The sequence below is a fragment of the Orbicella faveolata genome, unplaced genomic scaffold (assembly GCF_042242905.1).
Source record: "Orbicella faveolata isolate gen_17 unplaced genomic scaffold, um_ofav_v1 contig_35, whole genome shotgun sequence".
NCBI lineage: Eukaryota > Metazoa > Cnidaria > Anthozoa > Scleractinia > Merulinidae > Orbicella > Orbicella faveolata.
The window spans coordinates 9,092,843-9,114,808 of NW_028301564.1; the positions used below are offsets into that span (position 1 = coordinate 9,092,843).

General features: G+C 38.9%; 4 protein-coding genes and 1 pseudogene across 7 annotated transcripts in view; 3 read left to right on the plus strand and 2 right to left on the minus strand.

Moving 5' to 3' along the window:
- Positions 1-8,587, plus strand: part of LOC110062387 (tyrosine-protein kinase BTK-like) — a 68,956-nt gene extending 60,369 nt beyond the window's left edge. The window contains exon 21 of the mRNA XM_089273506.1: positions 7,613-8,587. Coding sequence (XP_089129632.1) covers positions 7,613-7,699 — 87 coding nt within the window. The 3' untranslated portion in view covers positions 7,700-8,587. The remainder of the gene's footprint in view (positions 1-7,612) is intronic.
- LOC149103128 (uncharacterized) lies at positions 1,787-3,384 on the minus strand (annotated as a pseudogene).
- LOC110054616 (uncharacterized) lies at positions 6,430-7,441 on the minus strand. The gene has a single exon (XM_020760965.2). It carries the CDS (start codon positions 7,231-7,233, stop codon positions 6,436-6,438), a length of 798 nt encoding a protein of 265 aa, XP_020616624.2. The 5' UTR covers positions 7,234-7,441; the 3' UTR covers positions 6,430-6,435.
- Positions 8,588-9,834: 1,247 nt separating the features above from the next.
- On the plus strand, positions 9,835-13,998 carry LOC110062397 (allatostatin-A receptor-like). 3 transcript variants are annotated; one of them, XM_089273684.1, is made up of 2 exons: positions 9,835-9,899; positions 11,599-13,998. In XM_089273684.1, exon 2 carries the CDS (start codon positions 11,696-11,698, stop codon positions 12,749-12,751), a length of 1,056 nt encoding a protein of 351 aa, XP_089129810.1. In that variant the 5' UTR covers positions 9,835-9,899; positions 11,599-11,695; the 3' UTR covers positions 12,752-13,998. The 3 variants fall into 3 exon arrangements, with proteins under 3 accessions (XP_089129810.1, XP_089129808.1, XP_020624939.1); XM_089273682.1 differs by lacking the exon at positions 9,835-9,899 and adding an exon at positions 9,950-10,103; XM_020769280.2 differs by lacking the exon at positions 9,835-9,899 and adding an exon at positions 10,127-11,138.
- Positions 13,999-16,305: 2,307 nt separating this feature from the next.
- The window catches only part of LOC110062396 (dynein axonemal heavy chain 12-like), a 110,828-nt gene continuing 105,167 nt past the window's right edge, over positions 16,306-21,966 (plus strand). The window contains exons 1-2 of one of the 2 annotated variants that reach the window (XM_020769278.2): positions 16,306-16,481; positions 20,266-20,429. In XM_020769278.2, the coding sequence (XP_020624937.2) occupies positions 20,266-20,429 (164 nt within the window). In that variant the 5' untranslated portion in view covers positions 16,306-16,481. Of the gene's footprint in view, positions 16,482-16,504; positions 16,524-20,265; positions 20,430-21,966 lie in introns of those variants that run through there. The other variant, XM_089273247.1, reaches the window with a different exon arrangement.

Consider the following 21,966-nt stretch of genomic DNA (forward strand, 5'->3'; position numbering starts at 1 on the left):
CACAGAGATTACAGAAAAAAAAAACCGCTAGGAAACAAGAAGCTGATGAAATTCTGCTTCCCGCCTCCGGCGACATAACATGCTCTAATGAACAGTTGTGGTCTCTTTGATAGTCAGTTGAGAGCGGATTCACCAGCTTCAGTGGGTCTCTCACTAAAACAATAAAAGATTGCTCTTCTACCATGGTAGGCGAAATTGAAAGTAGCTTGCTGGATTCAGATCTCAAAATCAGTGAGCCAGAGGAGCCAAGGGGGGAAAGGAGAAAAAGCGGAGTATCGAATGGTTGCTTGAGAAAAGGGAAAATGCCGCAGATGAGAAAACGGGGAAAGCGTGTAATGTGGATCCCAAAACTGCTGTACTTCACAGCATTAAACAATACCTCAAAGCAGAAGAGATTGGAGATTCGATTGACAGCGAGCTCGCGATCTTCGTCACCAATTTGTTGACTACAGGTGTTGTCGATCACAAGCTGCATTAGAAGAAGAATAGAACAACACCCGGACAAACGAGATGCTTTCACACCTTGATGCGATTCCCGACCTTCAAGCAGGTAGAGCATCCAGACACTTTGACGAGAATATTGAATGACACTTCGTCAAGACATTTTTGTCAATTGCACAGCTGTGGGGCAAACCGGAAATTGATCTGTTTGCTTGATGCTCAACTCCCATCCAGATTATCCTATGCTACTTGGAAACCAGACCCTGGGGCCAGCTTTACAGATGCTTTTACGATACCTTGGTCTGATTATTATTTCTATGGATTTCCCCCTTAAAGCATAATCATAGGTTGTCTATAGAAGATCGAACAGGAGGAAGCGGAGGAAATGCTACTGGTACCCAACTGGCCTACACAACCTTGGTACACCACACCTATGCAGATGGTCACAGACTTCCCACGACTGTTGCCAGTGTAAAAAAGCACCCTGACGCATCCCTGCAATAAAGGATCATGCTGTCCACTGTGGCTGAGACTAAATCTGATGGCGTGCAAGATATCCGGACTGTCATCCTGAAGCAGGGAATTTCTTAACGGAACTTATTCGTAATCTTGGAGACCAGAAACAAGCAAGCAGTATCAACCATATGTATTGATCCAACTACATTCCACTATGGGACAAGTATTAGAGTTTCTGCTAGGACTTTTCGTTGGGTTAAGACAGTTATGCAGCAGACTGGTATTGATACCACTAAGGTTAAGCCCCACAGCACTCATGCAGCTTCCACTTCAGCTACTCAACGAAATGCAGTCCCCCTGGAGAGCATACTGAGTGCCGCTGGATGGAAAAGTGGTTGTGGATTTGCAAAGTACTACAACAAGCCACGTGAAAGAAAATCCTCTCCGCACTGAGTGCTAACGCATTAATGAAAACTTTTATTGATTTCTTATGAACACTTTGTTTGTGTATCAGACAATGTTATGGTAAATAACAAATATACGTCGGATTTATAGTTGTGTTCACTTGAGATCTTTATGCATGCAATTACTTTACAGGTCTCAAGTGATCTCTCATCGCAGTGACAAGGTAAAAGTATAAAATTAAACGAAACTTACCTGGAAGTTGAAGTTTGATTTGGATTAAAATTAATGTGAAGATCAGTAAAACCTAGCAAAATCTTGATTACGTGACAGAAGCTGAAAACATTGCTGGTAAATAGCTTTTACATGAAGAGTTTGTTTTCGTGAAATGAGCAATTTTGGAACCCGAAATTCGCTCTATCAAGCATTTATCAACCGAAAGATCTCTCTTATTCAGTAGAAATCAATTTCACAGCTGTAACGGAACTTTTTTTTTTTTTTTTTCATTTATCCATTTATTTGTTCACATACAGAATAACATACAAAAAAGCTACATAATTACTTACATTAAAATACCTAAAACAGGTTTAACAACAAACGATAAAACTAGTGGTAACAATAAATAAATAAAAATAAATAAATAAAAGGCGACTCTTCTGCCCGGTTTTTAGTTTTTTAAATATTATTATCCAATAACTACGTACTTGATATAGTAATTTTATTAACAACAATTACTAATAGTTAATAATTAATCATAGATACAATTAAGAAATAAGCAGTGCAGAAAAATTTTCGAGATAACTAATTTAAATTAAAAATGTTGGTGGTATGTCTAACTCTCAATTGCACTTTGGCCTTGGTTCGCTGGCAGAAAGTAGATAGATGGCTTTTATGGTACCGTGATGTTAAGAAGTGGAAGTAAAGGATTCCATTTCTTAGAAACTGTATCGAGGTTGTTGAACTCTATGCGAAACTGCGATTTTAGGGACACAAGAAAAGTTGTTAAAATCGGGATCTTCTTGTTGACCCTGCAGCTCCATATATAATATCTTGGCAGAAGAAAGCAGAAATTTAGTTGAAGTGAAAACTTACAGGTGTCCGGTCTCAGACCCAGATATATGGCGGTGTGTTTTGAATAGTCTATGGTGATTAGATTGACCTGCTTAAGTTTTTCAGTCAAATTTTCCCAAAAGGTGGCTACTATTGTACAGTTCCAGAAGGGGTGGATCAGGTTTTCAGAATGGTTGGTACAAAAGGAGCAGTTCGGGTCCTGCTCTATATCAATTTTTGTTAGGAAAAGGTTCGTTGGTAAAATACGATGAAGGAATCTGAATTGAAAGTTTACGAGTTTTGTGCTTTTTGTGCACCTCGCTGCCAGACAATAGGCCCTAGTGAGTCTAGTCAGCAGAACATCTTTCATCAGATTTAATGCTGTCTTTCCATTTCTCTTGACTTTTAAAGAGAACGGTGCTTTTGAAAGAGAGGAGCTTCTGGTATACAATTCTGTTTGCTTTATCGTTCTTAATAAAAGTCTCGGAGAAGGTATCGGGAGTGTCTGTGTTACTAGGTTCTTTACCGTGAAAGTTAGTGTTATAATGGTGCCGAAGGGCAGAAATAAGGCCGAAATACTTAATGGGTTGTATTCGTATATTGTAAGTGCTGATAAAATCTGCAAGGGGGAGAAAACTGCGCGAGTTCGTCATTAACTGGGTTACCTTAGTGATTCCATGCAGGAAAAGATGTTTGTAGAAGACCGGTCTGTTTTCGATCCTAATTAGCGAATTATGCTATATGTGTTGCTCAAGAAATTGCTGCTCGGTTTCGATTTTATCATCAAAATTAACCTCTGACCATATTTCTAAAATTTCTTGTAGAAAAGGGTCTTGGACCAATATCAAGCTTGTTTAGATTACATGTGAAGACTAGTTTGCCGCCATATTTCCTAAGTTCAAGTTCAAAAAAATCTTTCCATTCTCCGTGGTTAGAATAGTCAAGGTATTTTTTAATCCAATCAGTCTTGAGCGATTTGGTAAACGAAACAATGTCAACCATTTTTAACCCTCCGTTTATATAGTCGTTTATCATGACACTTCGCTTAATCTTATCGCCCTTATTGTCCCGAAGAAAGCTGTAGAAAAGATCGTTTATTTCTTTGATAGTTTCATGATTTGTCGCCAGTGGAGCTAAAATATACGTAAGTTGAGATGCAGCTAAGCTTTTAATAACTTGAATTTTGCCGAGTAATGTTAGCCGGCGATATTTCTAATTGCTTAAGATGTTTTAATTTTGTCCACTTTTTCTCTATAGTTTATATTTAATGTAATATTGGGATCGGTAGAGAGCCAGACACCAAGGACCTTTACTTTGTTTTCTGGCCATTTAAAGTTCTTCTCGGGAAAAAGTTTTTCCTTATTTCCCACCATTGATCCAATCTATAGAGCTTCGGTCTTTTTACTGTTGAGTCTGAGGCCAGACATACTGCCGAAAGTTTCGATCACCTGAAGTGTGGCGGATAATGACTCACTAGTGCCGTTAAGAATGAAGGTTGTGTCATCTGCACACAGGCTAATTTTAATTTCTGAGTTGTTTACAGATATTCCTTTAATGTTCTTGTTCGATCTGGTTGCTTTAGCTAAGATTTCACCAGATAATATAAATTGGTATGGCGAAAGAGGGCAACCTTGCCTAACACCTCTTTGTAGTTGAAAAAAACCACTCGCCCAGCCATTGTTTAGGACACAGCTTTCGATGTTCTTGTAAAATGTTTGAAACCAGCTTATTAAAGAAGAGCCAAAACCAAAATACTGGAGCGTGCGCTCGATGAAAGACCATTCTAGCGAGTCAAAGGCCTTTTCAAAATCTATAAAACGCAATAGCCCTGGGATGTTTTTTTGAGAAGCGTAGTTCATAATGTTATATATCAATCTAATGTTTTCTCCAATAAATCGTCCTTTTAGGAAACCGGTCTGGTCGTTATTGATAAGTTTTGGATAACAGATTTTATTCGGTTTGCGATAGCTTTCGCAGCTATTTTGTAGTCGCAGTTGAGAAGAGTTAGTGGCCGCCAGTTTTTAATTAAGTGCGGTTCTGCGTCTTTTTTTGGTATGAGTTTAATGATTCAGCGTCTCTGTGTGATCGAAAGGCTTCCTTCATCATATGAATAGTTGAGTGCACTTAGAAGAGGAGACAAGTCTTTCCAAAAAATTTTGTAGAACTCAGCCGGGAGTCCATCAGTTCCAGGGGTTTTCTCCCGATCCATGCTTCTTAAAGCTTTTAGGCACTCTTGTTCTGTTAAATGTCCTTCGCAACTCATTGCCTCGTTGTTGTCCAGAACCGTGTCATTTTCAGGTTGAAAAAGATCGTTTTCTGTTGGTATCACATTTTTGGGGGATGTGTAGAGTTCTTTATAAAAGATTTCACATTCAGCAAGGATTTCTTTGTCAGATGTGACAAATTCTTGATCAGTGATTTTAAGCTGGCTCATTGTACTCGTTTTGAAGTGTCTTTTCTCGAGATTTAGAGAATATTTGGTGTTTTTTTCGCCTTCATTGTACCATTTAATTTTACATCTCAAGATTGCCCCTTGGGTACGTACTTTGATAATCTCTTCTAATTCACTTTTGAATAACTCAAGTTGTTCTGTTTTATTTGTTTTTTGCGTTTTGCTGACGGCAGCCATCTGTTCCAGTTCTTTTTCTAGTAAGGCAATTTTTTCTTCTAACTCATGCTGTTTATGCAAAGTTTTACGCTTTTTGGCAGCAGCGAAGCTAAGAGATTTCTCCCGAGTTTTAAGTTTGATCATATCCCAAAGAAGCGCGGGGTTTATTGACTCATCGTTTTCGTATTCGTTCTGTGTTTCATGGATAGTTAACCTTATCAAATCAATGTAATCCTTATCGGCCAGAAGGGATGTGTTGAGTTTCCAAAAACCAGGCCCTCTTGGGTTTGAGTGAAGAGATATATTTAATGTGATCATTGAGTGGTCTGTCTTAAAGCCCGGTAGAATGTTTGCGGAGATAATGCTACCCAGCAAACTCTGGCTTGTTAAGAAGAAATCTAGTCTACAGTGGACAGTAGGCTGTGTTTGGCGCCAAGTATACCTTTTTTCTTCGGGGTTCAATATTCTCCAGGCATCAACAAGATCGAGGTTATCGCATATCTCAAGGATGGTTTTTTGCGCGTTGTGATGTGTTTTGGCCAGGCCCCCTTTTTTATCTTTCTCTACATCAAGAACGAGATTGAAGTCGCCTCCGATGATGATTTCGTCTCCTTCGAGATCTTGAAGGTGATCAAGGAGATTTTTAAAGAAAGCAGGATCATCTTCGTTTGGAGCGTAAATGTTTGTTAAGGTTATTCTCTTTCCATTTGACACAAGATAAAGCGCTCTGAATCATCGATATAGGTTTTCATAATTTGACGATCGAAGTTATTATTAAAAGGAATGTTTACGCCAGCTTTGCTGCTAGAAAAAGAGCTGAAAAGGCTTTTGTACCCCCATTCAGTAGCCCATAGGTGAGAATTTTCTTGCCAACACTGTACTTCTTGCAACATGTAAATCGAATATTTTTAGATCTGAGCCAATTAAAAGTTTCTCTTCTTTTAGCGTTATTCCCAAGGCCCCGTACATTGAGAGAAGCTACCGTGATAGTATTGTTATCTGTTTTTTATTGAAATAATAGGAGATACAATGGATATCTGCACTGCTTGATTATTCAACAATAACAGCGTTATGGCCAGACGAAAATGTTTTGCATACAGTTCAGAAATTGTATTTTTTAAGCTTTGAAAGAAATTGTGCGCGAAAAATCTAGAAATATTTTTAGCGAGGTAGTTTATATAGCAATGCATACTGGAGTCGACAAAACAGCATTGTAATAATACGAAGAGCAAGCTGATGACACGAAAACACAAACGGTTACATATAAACATACTAAAGCGCGAGTATTAAGCAAGTAATAAAAAAACACAGCATAAACAAAAATATAAAAAATCCTAATCAGTTTGGGGTTCAGGTAACTAGCGGGCACGAAATGTGAAAACCGGATCGAGTAATTATTGTCGGACAGCTAAGCCGCCCGCCACCTAAGATTTATAAATAGAGAAAGTAAAGTTCTGAGGTATAATTATTAAACACAGTTACTCATCTGCCTCTTCTGCTGCATCTAGACGTTTGCCCGGAGGCCAGAATTTGCCATTGATAAACAACTTGTCGGGCTGGCTCTTGCTGAAAGATGCCCTCATGCCTTGTCGTCGTGCTTCTTTGAAAACTGCCATTTGATCTTTCCGGCGCTTGATGATTTCTACTGGAAGATCGCGGAACATTTGGATATCAGTCTCTTCTAGTCGTCGGCCTAAAGAGAAAATTCCGTCGACATCTTTATATCGAAGAAGTCTGGCAATTATAGGACGTGGAGCTGTGTCGCTATTCCGTCGGGTTGTTAGACGGTGTACACGTTGGATTTCAACGCTGCGGGCGTTTCGGTAGTCAAGATCTCGTTCCATAAAATTTCTTAACACTTCTTCGGTATCTTCTTCTCGTACTTCTGGGATATTAAAAAATTTGATATTCTCTCTCCTGGAATAAGCTTCAAGGTAGAGGTTCTTGGAGGTGATGTCGTTTATTTGGTCGGTGAGCTTTCTCTCGCTCTCAATCAGAGAGGTTATTCTTTTATTTTGCTCCTCTATCTGCTTCTTTAACGGATCTCGATGTTCCTTACACTTGTTGCCATTGAAACCGCAAGACCTCTTTAATTCTGCTATATCGTTATTAGCCGTTGCTTCAAACTCTTCAGGCTTGGCCGTTCTTGCTTTGAGGTCCGCCAAATTGGCCTCAATATTTCTGACGGAGCTTTCAATTGAATCAAGCTTACTCAGTCTCGCGATGATGGAGTTTAGTTGTTCTCCAAATTGTTCGATTTTGTTGAGAGCCTCCATGATTTCGTCGTTTGCCTCGTGGTCGCTGTTTGTGTTCTCGTCTGCTGTTTCTGCAAGATCTCAGAGTTTTTTTGCTTCATGCAAAGGCGAAGTCTCGTCTCCAAAACTTGTAGACGATCTATTTCTGCGTTTTCTGATAAGGTTAGGCAATTTTTCGGCCATGAAAAGCTTTTGGAAGGCGGACGGCTTTTAGTGTGCTCCTACTCCGCCATCACTCGGCCCGCTGTAACGGAACTTGCAAAATTAACAGGATTCAAATATTATGCAGACATTTATGCAATAACAGAAACAGCTATTTTTCGGTATAGGGGAATCAATGTTGTCTTCGTTGTAAATTAACGCTTACTGGTCCTTATTGCTAGATTTGCTTGTTTTTCAGGAGCCAGAGCAGAGACCTACCTTTGCAGCAGTTAACAAAAGCATTCTGGATTTTGTGGGTGAAGATTACGACGAAACCTCTGAATAAGGCCGTGCTGTGGCCGCAAAAATGGATAACGATGAATTTATACGGAAATTATTTTAGTATCTTTAGTCAGGAGAAATGCATTTTTGTAGTAAAGTGGCGTTGGATATTCTTGACGCATGGCGAATTTAATACGGTTACAACTATAGACATGAAATAGAGCTTGGTTTGAATTGAATCAGGTATTCACCTTAACTAGTTACAAGTGATCAAACTGCTTAAGATTGTTGAATGTGAAGAACTCTGACGCAGATTCTTGTTAGTTATTAAGAAGGAATCCACCAGAAGTTCAAGTAACAAGTGGACAAAAACTTTGTACCGAGATTAGTTACATCGTATTGCAAACTTCTGTGCGATTGTCTTAAATATCTCCCCAAAAGGATCATTTCTAGCAACACAAGTGTCGAAAAAAAATTTGAATTTACCTGTGTTTGCACAATTTATCTGAACTTTGAAATTTATTTTCTCGAGTTCCCATGGGAAATTGTTTTTGTTGTTATTTCAGAGAATATCTCTTTAGCTTTAAGAAAATGTAAAAAAGGACTGAAATACCTAAAATTATTCTGGTACTAAGTTTCTGTCCACTAAAAACTGTAATTGCTCGATCTCCTATCGGATTTCGTCTTAATTCTTTTTCTGGTGTTAAAATACTGACACTAGTTTGTTCAAAGTGGCTTCACTGCAGTTTTAATATCAAGAGAATACTGTTTCATACCAATAGAGACCAACAGTAAAGGTCAAAAATAATACAAAAAAAAAATTATATTTTTGTAGCGGCTATTGTTGTAATACGGAATTTAGTTTGACCAGTGAACAATTTTTCTAACATTTATTACATGTATGGTAATGGTACTGGTTCGATCAAAAATAAATGTAACATTTGTCAAGCCAGACATTTTTCCAGATTTAGAACGTTTTTCTATAACAGTTTATAATTTAACAATGGCTACAGAGATTAGGAAAGCGTATCAAAATTAAAGTGAACCAAAAAGTACAGTCGAACTTCCACTAACGGCCACTTCTCTACAAACGCCACTATTTTTTGTCCCGGCGGACGGTCCATACCTTCACTCTTATTTTAACCTCTCTACAACCGCCACCTCTCCACAACGGCAACGGCCACTAAAGCGCGCCCCAAACTGCCAAAATAACCTCTCCACAACGGCCAACTAATCGACGACTGACCGAGAGATGTTTACCAAACCCCGTGTAATAGGTCACGAAACTGGGTCCGTACAGCGCGTCGGCGGTCTCTGTTTCTGTTTGGTTTCTGTTTGATTGATTCATTTTGATTGCATTGGGTATTTCTATGCTATAGTCAAACAGGTGTCATACTACATTCCTACCTCCCCATAACGGCCACCTCTATAACAGCCATTTTCATCTGTCCCTAAGGTGGCCGTTGCAGAGAGGTTTGACTGTAGAACACTGTTACCCACATTCTTTTAACGTAAAGGTTATTACTTGTTCACAGTTTTCCGTCATCGTGACAAAGATATTTTTAAAACATTAAGTTACAGATTTTATTGAATCGAGAGGTTTCGTTTATTAATTAAGGAGCCCTTTGCGCTTGAATGGATCGCTAAATTAGGGTTGGTGAGTAAGCTAAACTCCAGACGTGCAATCCTCCTTGGTCTTCATAAGGTATAGGCACTCCATCATAGCTTTCTATTGCCGTCTGTTGTTCGGGATCGTAGCCGCCCCACGCGCAACGCCAAATGGCAAAGTGATCCAGAGGTCTCATTGCTTCCACCAACGCAGCAACAAGAAAGTGTTCCATACTTTGTTATGTACATTTAACTGGTTCTTAGAATAATGGACTTGGAACGGTCTCGGGGGGTTGTGTTCAATGTTTCCCTTTTACAAGATTGGCATTCTATGTCACTTACATTTAAGGTATCCCCCCAAAATGCAAATCTTTGTAATCGGTAATCAAGTTTAAAACTGTGTTATTCGGGGTTTCAATCAGTTTATATTTCGGAGAAATAAGTCTATTGTGTCACCTCTTAACCACCGATCCTCCATCCTTGACCACCAGACCCTCCCCCACCCCACCCCCCCCCCCCCCCCATCCCCAAAAAAGACTAATCATACTCCTCCTTGTTATTCGTTACACGTACATGTATAGGATTTTAAAAGTTACTACGTGATGGAGCAAAATGGCGAGTAGCCAGGTTTAGAACAGGATGTAAATTGCGCCCAGGTCAGATAACAGTGATTACGATAAACAGGAAGACAAATCACCCTAAATTAAGAATACTTACGTAATTAAGTTTAACAATCGATGCATGAATACACTGACTGACCGAAGTTGACTGTGATCAGTGCTGCTAAGCCAAGTCCTCACGATTACTAAACTTGAGATCACAGAGAACTTTGAGGAAGGGGGCTGCGGTAAACACTTAAAGTAAGCTAGGCTAACCTTGATTTCTATTAGTATTGAGAAGATTCCGTTAGTTTGGGTAAAAACGTGTTTCATTACTTATGATTCATTCAGTTTGCTTGTTGTGAAGCCGAGTTCAATTTTGAATGAAGCTTTCACTTCATGGACGTTTCATTTTTCGGCCTCATTAAGGTCAGTACTACTTGCTCTGACAAAACAATCATCGGTAATTTAACTTTGGAGAACTTTGAAGATAGATAAACTTTCTTTTTCTTTTAAAGTGAACAACATGTAACTGATCCCATTACGACACTGTTTGAGTGAGGCAAGAATATTCATGATCACAACTAAGTAGTTGCGCACACTTTTTGAGGGAAATGTCAAGAACTGTTTTCCACTCGTGGCCTTTTTATTAGTACACAGTAGTTTGAACAATGAAGTGTCGCCTGAAAACGACGTTGCTCACTATAAAACAGTCACTTTCGGTTCACATATGTCAAGGGATCAAAAATCAGTCTTACGAAGAAGCCTTCAGGCAGTGACCAATATAAACAATCACAAAAGACAAATAAAGCACTTACACGATTGCGGATTAAAAGAGTCCAGAAACAGGCGTGAACACAGTTTTTTCATCAAGTTTGGCGATAAATAGGTGCATGTTATAGATCTTTTTGTCGAACCAGCTCTTATTAAAAAGCGTTTAAAAGTAAAGGCTTGTTAGTAATGAGAATTCAACGCAAGTCCGCTCCTACACGGAAAAACCACTGAGCCGAGGTACCGATATGCTGGACATCCTTTCACGTCCTCATTTCACGACCGGTAGCTTCAGCAGGATGACCAAGCATATCAGTTTCACCAGAGACTCCTTCTGAACTACAACTTGGTTATTGATAACACTTGTTATGAAGCTCAATAATTTTATAGAATTTAGAATTAATGTTCGTGATGGCCAATTGTTTATCATTTTGACGCCACGACGTTAGTCATATGACTTCAAGTTGTCTATATTAGTTTATCATGATCAAGAGTACTTAAACTCCGAACAAAACCCCATCGATGGTAATTTTTGCGTTTGTCTACTGGCCTTGGTTTGTATCTCTAACAAAGATCCTGTCTAGGTTTCTTGTTCTCTAAACTTTATTTTCTATTGGTTGTTTCAAGAGCTTTGTAGTTCGCTTCTGAAAGTCGTGTAATAGTGTTCGGATTAGTATTCTAAAAAAGATATTTAATCCCCCAAGGTCAGTTCGTCTCGTGTGGCCCACACTTGGTTACTGACAGGCAGCTTAAGTGCGTGTGCATTTGTTAGTCAAGTCATAGCACCATTAATAGTAGTACACTAGTAGAAGATGTAGAAGTGGACGTAGAAGCAGCTGTACAAGTAAGACAGACTGAAGTCCGTGTAATGAAAGCCCCAGAAACCAGAGTTCGCTTGGACGACTGAGAGATTTCTGACACATTTAACTTTCCTCCATTTTTAACACCACTTACCACTAATTATTTTTTGCTATGTTTATTTAAGGTAAAAGGGACAGTGGCAGAACAATCCTGAATCGTCAGAGCACTTTTATCTCCCACGTACGGCCATTATAGCAACGTATTTTATACTAACTCAAACTATGAATAACTCCACTGAGGGTCCGTTGAATTCTTCATCTGCCGTTTGCTCAGAAACGGTGTCCGCAATGTTCACAATGAGTCTGTCTGTGATAAGTGCAGCAGCATTTATCGGAAATATCTTGGTGGCTATAACCTTTATCAAGACCCCAAGCCTCAGACTGACAAGTACCAACTACTTCATTGTCAACATGGCACTGTCGGATCTTCTTGGCCCGTTCTTCAATTGGCCGCTTTATGCCAGCGAAGGGATGCTAACAACTAACATCCTCATCAACGAGCCTTCAGCCAGCTTTGTTTGTAAAATAGCAATGTATCTCCGCACAGTGTCACAGACAGTTTCTGTCTTGAGCCTTGTGCTAATTGCTTTGGATAGATTTATCGCCATTGTTTTTCCGATGAAAATAACTGTGTTAAATGGGAAAAGTCGGGTGATTTTAATGTCGTTATCTTGGATAATACCCATACTTTTTGCCATACCTTTCATTCTGTTTGCCGGAATAATTCAAATTGGCCAGCATACATTTTGCAGATTCATGATGGATGAAGGAGCTTTAACAATTTTTAATGGCGTGGGTTTCTTCTTACTTTACCTGGTCCCTCTTATCTTGATAATAACTTTATACTCTGTGATTACGAGAGCTCTGAAGAAGAGACCGAGGCCAGGGTACTTGATAAAAGGTCATCAAAGCGAAAAAAGACGAAAACAGCATCAGAAGATTCTGAAAATCTTAGTAGCCATCGTGTTGGCATTTTTTGTTTGCTGGACTCCCCTTTGTGTGTATTTGTTTCTTAAAAAATTTTACCCAACATTGTTTGTGAAGGATACATGCCTGTTACTTGTAGGCTTCACTTTTTACATATGTCCTTCTCTAAGTACAGCAATTAACCCAGTTATTCTATTCGTGTTCAGTACAAACTATAATCAAGCCTTGAAAACTTTGTGTTTACCGATTTCGTCGCAGTTTAAATGTGGTTCTAAAACTCAGGGAACAGAAGGAATAACGGCAACACAAGAGTTAAATCTTGAAATGACGGACACTAAGTGTTTAGATTGAATTAGATTTAGCCACAGGTGTTTAGAGACCGCAAGAAAGAAAAAGATATGAGTGTTTTAAAGTGATAACTAAATAATTTGTTTTTGCGTGCAAGCCTCTAAAACTCTGGAGAGAGGATAATTTAGTGCCTCGAACTATGATTTTGACTGGATTTTGTTATTTTCATTTCTCTTCGGAAATAAGGAGAAAAATAACCAAGAAAACTATCTGGTGACTTTTGTTATACCCCAGGCCACCCCAGGCTATTGAACAGTAAGAAACGAACCCTTTTCTGTCCACTCCACGTAATGAATGTAATGTACAATATTTTAATATGGAGAGCGTGTTCAAGTATTACTCATGACAATAGAGAATAAAGGCTAAAAGAGTTAATGTCAGTATTACAATAATCACTACCCTAATGTAATTTACAACAATGTTCCATAATAGAGAAATCAGCGATACATTACACACTACACAGTAGGTAGATATTTGCCAGAAATAAATAGCTAGGTATATATTACAACGTCAAGAAATCTTCAAAGTTTTGCCAAAATTACATTCCATCTTTTCCTTAAAGTTACTATATATTTCTCGGTTTCTAACTTAATTGTAGGTTTATACAGAGACATATATAGCGAAATCAGCATGGGTACACGCTTTTCTATATTCCCAAATAACAATTTCGCTAGAATTGTAAGATTATCACACTTTTAATTTCCTTAACGAGGGCAAATCACCAAGAGGTAAAACCTTTCCCAAAGCATTTGCACATAGCTGTTCTCGGCGAAAGCTGGAATTGTTCATTTTAAGGATAGCTCTAACTCATCAAACTTGATGCGAATTCTGCTTTGCTATACGCGGTAAGCATGATCGAGGATTGGCAATAGACCAAAATGACCCTCGCACTAGGTGTGACATACTTATTTAAGGACTATGGCTAAGACTTTTGCCACGACAAGTTGAATATATTGTCTTCGAAAAGCCCCCATGGGGAAAGATAATAAAGGATGTATGTATGTATGTAATTTTGTCCAGAACAAGCTAATTTTTTAAAATGTAGATACTTTGTTATATATATATATATATATTTTTCAATTTTACTGTAAGTTGGTCAAGGCTTGTAGAGCAGCCTGTTGCGAGCTTCTTAAGGGCATTAAATGCCTTACTTTGAGTGACGTAAAAATCTTACAACACTTTATCCTTACTGGTTTTGAATGTCTGGTAAATGGTCAATAAACCAATAATTACCCTTTTGTGGAAAGAAAGTATGCATTTCATTGGTTGAAGGCGTCCACAGAAAACCTCATTACACAACGATCGACCTCGATCGATTGATCGATCCGTCGACGATCAATCAATCATGCCACCTGACGTCGAATAAACGGTGAATGGTCAGTTTTTGAGGAAATAACCCTGGCCTATAATAAGACGATAAGCCTATAGTACTACATTTGTATTAGAGGAAGTTTTTCCGACTTATATGAGGAATCAATGAATGTGGCAAGAGTTACTTTGGATTTGTTTTAGGGCTCTTTCCATTATGCCAAACCGACCGGTCAGAGATCAGTGGGAATACTCGTGGAAAATGGAACGACATTTTCCGATTAAACCGGGCCAACCAATAGGAATGGCCCTTGTCATTTTTATTCCTTTTCCAAATTCCCTCATTAGTGCAAAGAACCGGTTTGTCAAAAATGGAACGTCGAATTTCGGTCGGAATATTCCAACCGAAATAAGTGGACAACCTCCAGAGGTGATCCTGAATATTCCGGTCGGAAGAAACCAAAAGGGACCTTTCCATTTGAATTCCGACTGAAATTTCCAGAATCTTTGGCATAACACGCGCGAGCGGCGAAGCGGCGGGAAGGAGTCTGGTGAAGAGGCGCCAAGAAAGTGGGTCTGCCTTGATCTATGTAATTTTTAGGCTTTTGTATATTATGCTTATATTTCCCCACTAAAATAATTCACCTTAATGCTCCATTTTTTCCCCTAAAATGCTCGGTCTCCCCCCAAAAGTCAGCTCATACATAGTGCTTTTTAAATTGCAATAATTTTAACGTTTAAACACAATAACAGCTCACGGTGTGTAAAAAAAAAACGTATACGTAGTATAACTCAACGTATATAATAGTGTTAATACACCAAAAGATAATTCTCTAAATTATCTCTTAATTTGATTTGATTACCGCTGACCTCTCCTCAGTCTCCACTCGGCTGTGTTAGGGTGGCATCCGCATTTGAATTTTTTCTTATTTCAAGTTAAGTCTTCATTTCTCGTAAAAAATATTTTTATTTCTAAAGATTTTAAGGAAAACGACCAATTTTTTAAGTTTGAAAGACATGTTTCGACAGAACTTCTGTCATCTTCAGTTGAATGAATGATTACAAAGCAAGTTGAATAATAAGTAGGCAAAAATGCTAATTAAGACAAATAGTAGCAACAGAACGTGAAAAGGTGTAAATTAAAAGGATAATTTTAGATTTACATGGTGTAATTGCTGATTGAGGCAAGGTAGTTCTTTTTGAATATGGATAGCCTCCTTTTATTTCTATTTTCTGCCCGTACGTGGAAAAAAATTAATTTTCCGGAAAAATGCCACTAAAATGCTCGAATAATGCTTAATGCTTTTGCCTCACTAAAATGCTCGAAAAATGCTAGCATAAGGTACAAAAGCCTAGAAATTTTTCATTGTACTTCCCGTGAGAGAGGTGAAATACCATTGGTCGGAAAGCGGGAAAGGCGAGAAAACTGTCAATCTATTATGTTTTATGAGAGCGATTAGATCTTCATGGAGTCGTAACTTACTGCACTTTCTCACAATAAAAAATAAGCCGTCCACATCTGGAGTCAGAGTTGAGTGCGCGTATTACTGATGTTTTAACAAAGTTCCAGTCTATTTCTGGTTAAATTTTGAACTAAAGAGGAAGCAGGAAATAGCAGTTGAAAGTATGTTAATGAAGCAAGACGCACTTGTCGTGTTGCCGACTGCATATGGGAAGAGTTAAATATTACAAATGTATGTGATTGCAAGCGGGCAACGAAACAACAAGAAGGCGTTTGCCCGTTTACCAGCATCATCAAAGAACAGACTGCCAAAGCAAGATCACCTTGAATCAAGTGTGTGTCCTTGCTAGACATTACCTTTAACGGCTTTTCGTCGGCAAAACTTTATCAGTAACGGATATCGCGCCTGCATGTTGTTATAAAAAAGATTCAGTTGGCTTATTTTTTCTGCTGTTTCTGGGATAGAAATGAAAAATTTGCAGAGATCAGAGCAGGTTCACTTTCTCGTCTCGCAGCTTCGCCACTCGATTTCGCGCTCGCGGCTACACCGCGCATGCTTGTGCTCCAACGTGAGCCTGTTCGCAGGCTACAAAATGCTTGGTCTTGCAATTTATTGCAACGCTGCCGTGCAGCAGTCATATTACAGTCTTAGATCACCGTTGTTATTCCGACTGAGTTATGAGACTAGACGGTAGGAGCTATTCGGAAATAATCAAATGGTGAACCGTGATTTCGAATTCAAATCTCATCGAGATTACGTACGCTACTTCGGACCTACTTTTGATCATCGATTGACGTCACTATAGCAACAAAGAAAACTTTGAGACCACCATATTTGATGTACCAAACGAAAAAGTTTTGCAGAAAGAAGGCAGAAAAAGATGGCGTTTTTTTGCAATCGAACATTTCGTATTGCGTGATAACAATTTCAAGGAGGAATTCATCCAGACAGGTTGATAAAAGGTATACATAAGCCGTGAGGAAGGTGTAATAATCAATTTTAAGGTAGTGGTAGCTCGTAACCTAGCTATATAGAAGCTTAAACTAAAGTATTAAGCTTACTAAATATACCGACTAAATGTTGTTCGCACGAGTTTTCTAAATGAAGGAAAGATCTTTTAAATGAGTGCTCAAATCAGTTCGACGTCATCAGTAAAGGTTCTTTACAAATCTTGAGGCACCACGGCTAGGAACTCGTTTGTGTTTCTACGAAACCTTGCTTTGGAGACGTGACGTACAGACTAAAGAGAGCCCACCGAAGAGAGCACGATAGAAGAGAGTAAATGCTTATCTTCTGACTGTTGTCATGGGACATTCCATTCTATTTTTATGGGCTGGTTTAAGGACAAGGCCAGGACAATGAAACTTTTGGGCCGGCTGCAGGAATGATGAAACACATCCAACAACCCGTGTCTATAAATTATACTGTGCTAGCTGATTAAATTTACCCCTGCTAATGCGTAGGCTTAATTCAATGAGGTACTTTTGTGAGTACATCCAGTACATGTACTTCTGAAAGGACACAAATTCTCAATTTTTTGGACATGTCAAAGTTTGACAAACTTTGTTTCAGACATTGGAAAGTGAATTGGAAAGGATGGTTTTCAGTTGCTTCTTAGATTCACTGGAGAAGAGCTTTTTGATCATTGCTTATGAACATCCTGGCATAGTCGATCGAATGTTCAGAAATTGAGCTCTATCCATGGATTTGAGTTCTGAACTCATGGATTGAGTTCAATTAAGTTCTGCAATCAAACGAAATCGAACACTGAACCAAATTGAATCAGACTCAATCGAACAAATCAAACTCAATTCAACTCAATCCAATAGATTGCTGGATTGAATTTGGCAACCAAACTCAATTGAACACAGTCCAGTAGGTTGTGGTTGGTGAATAAATTTGCGTGAGAAATGATCATTTTTTTTTGGTCTCAAAAACATGAATAACATGTGTTATACCATTGATAGTAACTTGAGCCTCAAAAAACCTGTTATAACTATTGATTTTCAACACCAGTCAGTTCATTGTGGGAGGCACAGTGGCCTCATGGTTAGTGCGCTCGACTCCAGAGTGAACAGTCTGGGTTCAAGCTCTGGCCAGGGACATTATGTTGTGTTCTTGGGTAAGACACTTAACTCTCACAGTGCCTCTCTCCACCCAGGTATATAAATGGGTAGCGGTGAATTTATTGTTGGGGGTAATCCTGTGATGGACTAGCATCCCATCCAGGAGGGAGTAGAAATACTCCTAGTTGCTTCCTGCTGCAGAAACCGGGATAGGTTCCAGCCTGATGAGCCACTTGGCTCGTACCCATGGTTTGGACATCAAATGTGCGATTGAGTTTGATTGTTCAATTATTTTTGTGTGAGTTTGATTTCAGGAGGCGCGGTGGCTTCATGGTTAGTGTGCTTGTCCCTGGAATGAGCGGTCTGGGTTCGAGCCCTGGCCAGGGACACTGTGTTGTGTTCTTGGGCAAGACGCTTAACTCTCACAGTACTTCTCTTCACCCAGGAGTATAAATGGGTAGCGGTGAATTGTTGGGGAAACCTAACAAATTGCGGGGGAGTGGCCTGCAATGGACTAGCGTCCCGTCTGGGGGGAGTAGAAATACTTCTAGCTACTTTATGCTACAGAAACGGAGATAAGCTCTAGCAGTTATGAACCATCGGCTCCAAGGCTTCACTTTTGATTTTATTTGATTGCCGAACTCAATCTGACTAAATCCATGGATTGAGATTTGATTTGATTGGGTTTGATTGACTATGCCAGGAAACATTTATGAAACCACTGAAATGTGTCAGATAATATGAGGTTTAATTGTTAGCATGTTCAGAAGGAATATAGAGAGACCTATGATTGTATATTCATGTGAAATTCCAGTTGACTTGCATGTTTGCTCCCCTTTCTTTAACAACAGCATTTATACATTTACAATTCTAAAATGGAGTTCAATTAGTTAGAAAATTTTATTGAGTACAAGTATGTGAATTTTATTTTGACCCATTGACTCCCTGAGGTTTTTGCCAAAAACGTATTTTTTGGACATTTTGGAGATTTTCAGGCTGGATATGGGCCAAATTAGCTCCAATCTACTCAAAAAGACATTTGCAACAGGACAGCATGCCTTTCTTTCCATGAGCATCATGTTTTATGACATTTTTGCCCAAAGATGCGCAGAAATCAAAATTTTTAGTTTTTGGATGAGAAAGTGACCTACATCTTTAGGCTTTTTGATTTTTAAATTTTTTTTCGCCTTTCCTTTTTCTCCTTTTCTTTTCTTTTTGCTGCAGTTATTCACCTTCTACTGGGCTTGCTTCCAGTTCAAAAAAGTCTGAGAAAGCATCATCGAGACGGGCAATTTTTACCATGGAGTAGCTACGTGTAGTTGCAGGAAATTTCGCAACTTTTTGAGCATTTTTGTGCATATTTCAGGCTCCATTGAGCCGATCACTCTGATCTGGGTATCATTGGAAAGATCTTTTCCTCCTGCAGAAGCTGAGCATAGTTGATGCCAAGTTTGGTCAAAGGTGATGATGTCAGAAGTGGAACAAAGGCCAAGGCTCGTCATTGCCGGTTACGGGCCGCATGGGAGTCAATGGGTTAAGGACATAGAAAGATTACATGCAATCATAGCATAATAAGTGTAGTATGTACCATGACCAAATTATATGTAAATGTATACAAACTTGTGGTAGCCACTGTGCAGATAGTGACTACATATCAGTTGTTTTCTGGCATGGAGTGACCAACAGAACATTTTACAACTCAACTAAGACAAGGAGGGGTATAGAATGGTCCTTGAAAAATTAATGATGGGTCTCAGCAAATTTTCAACAACGCTCAAAATCTTAGCATTTCAAACTAGAGTTATGGAATCTCAAACTCATAAAAAATAAAGTGGGTCTCGGAGTCTCGTATTTTGAAATTTGAGTCTCGGAGTCTCCCTAGCCAAACAAAAGTTTAGTCTGAATTAACTCATAAACAACAACGTAAGAGGGCCCAACATCGCAGTCGCTGCTTTGAAACATGTTGACTTAAATAAAATCTGCTTGTAAAATTGCCGTAATGTCTTGCGGCAGTGCTCGTAAAAATCTCATGATTTTCATAACTGATTGTGTTCGCGCATGAAATTATGTCAGAATTATGCTTGGCACAGCTATATAGACTATACAGAGTACATTTGCCACATTTTGTAATGCCGCAGGCTTTTTGGGTCTGACGACAGAATGTATGTGTTGGGGACACGTTATTTTAAAGGCTGAATTTTAATCCACGTTACATGAGACAACTTTTCTAAACATAACTTTAATTTGTTGCTGCAACGGTTAGGAACAGTATGTTACATGGGATGTTTTTTAACAGTGACAACATTGCAAGTATTTTTATCCACGATGGATTGTTTTAATAAGTTAATATAAATTTTAATACAAAGCCAACCGGTTCCCATTTATTTCGAGTTGGTACATGTATTTCTAGTGCAAGGCACAGAGTGCTGTAAAAGTCTCGCACTCAGATTTTTAAATCGTGGCACCTCGGGCTCACATTTTAAAATCAAATTTGAGATGATGGCCTAGGCGTCTCGGCGAGTCTCAGATTTTACCATTCTATACCCCAACAAGGGAAGACCATTGAAATAAATTAACCATAATTAAGCAGTTGATGTTACTTTAAACCAGTTACATGTATTATAAACAACTGGTGTGAATGTTCACAGTCAGGTTTATTACACATCTATACTGTTTGTAGATGTCCATCAGAAATGAACAAACTCGCCTTACAAGCTCAGGAGGAAAACTGCCTCGCCTTCCACCCATCACAGCACCTACCTCTCCCAGCTCAAAGTTTGACAAGAGTAATCTCAGAACGCACAGAAGAAGTGAACACACGCAAGAGCTCTTGACAAGCAAACTGTAAGTGATTTGTAGCTACAACTCAAAATAATTATATTATCACCTATTGACTTTTTGTGCCTTTAATTACAATAAAGAAGAAATTTTTTGAGAAACTGCAGAACAGTACTGTACATTGTACATGTAGTTATTAGGTAACTTCACATCATTTCACTCCTCACAGGAATATATGAATTCAATTGATTGGCCTTGCTCCCAATGTGTGGCTTCATAGCTCAGTCGGTAGAGCATCGCACTGGTATCGCAGAGGTCACAGGTTTGAATCCTGTTGAAGCCCTGATTTTTTCAGGCTTCTTCTTTCCAAGTGCTTAAATTGGAAAATTTACTGAGATGATCAATCTTCACTTTCATCTACAACCGCAGTTCAAGTATGAATTATTTCATGTATACTTCACATCATTTCACTCCTCACAGGAATATATGAACTCAATTAATTGGCCTCGCTCCCAATGTGTGGCTTCATAGCTCAGTTGGTAGAGCATCGCACCGGTATCGCGGAGGTCACCGGTTCAAATCCCGTTGAAGCCCTGATTTTTTTCAGGCTTCTTCTTTCCAATTGCTTAAATTGGAAAATTTACTGTGATGATCATTCTTCACTTTCATCTACAACTGCAGTTCAAATATGAATTATTTCATATATACTTCACATCATTTCACTCCTCACAGGAATATATGAACTCAATTAATTGGCCTCGCTTCCAACGTGTGGCTTCATAGCTCAGTTGGTAGAGCATTGCACCGGTATCGCGGAGGTCACAGGTTTGAATCTGCCCTGATTTTTTCAGGCTTCTTTCCAATTGCTTAAATTGGAAAATTTACTGCGATGATCATTCTTCACTTTCATCTACAGCCGCAGTTCAAATGTGAATTATTTCATATGTACCTCACATCATTTCACTCCTCACAGGAATATATGAACTCAATTAATTGGCCTCGCTCCCAATGTGTGGCTTCATAATTCAGAATGGTAGAGCATTGCACCGGTATCGCGGAGGTCACGGGTTCGAATCCTGTTGAAGCCCTGATTTTTTCAGGCTTCTTCTTTCCAATTGCTTAAATTGGAAAATTTACTGCGATGATCATTCTTCACTTTCATCTACAACTGCAGTTCAAATATGAATTATTTCATATGTACTTCACATCAGGTAATTTCCAGTTGTGCAGGAAGTAGTGTTTGATTTAACAAAGGTTGTTTGACCAATAAATTTTGTGCAATTGTTGGGATTAGGGACTTTAGGTTGTTGGGATTAGGGACTTTAGGTTGTTGTTTACCATGCACCTGCAAAATTTACATGTACCTGCCACAGCCTGGAGTGTGTGCATTGTACTCTATTGCACTTTGTCTGGAATTTAATTTGCCTCTTGCGTCTTCATTGACCTTTCAATATACTATATGTAATATATCAAACACGAAAGGCCGTGTTTGACCACATTTCCAAACACCGAGAAGAGAGTTGAAAATACGACACACAGCAGAGTATTTTTGACAAGCTTCAAGGTGTTTGGAAATGTGGTCAAACATGGCCTTCAGTGTTTG

Excerpts from the sequence above, each read along its gene's own strand:
- LOC110054616 (XM_020760965.2), bottom strand. The coding sequence starts at position 7,233 with ATGGAGGCTCTCAACAAAATCGAACAATTTGGAGAACAACTAAACTCC.
- LOC110062397 (XM_089273684.1), top strand. The coding sequence starts at position 11,696 with ATGAATAACTCCACTGAGGGTCCGTTGAATTCTTCATCTGCCGTTTGC.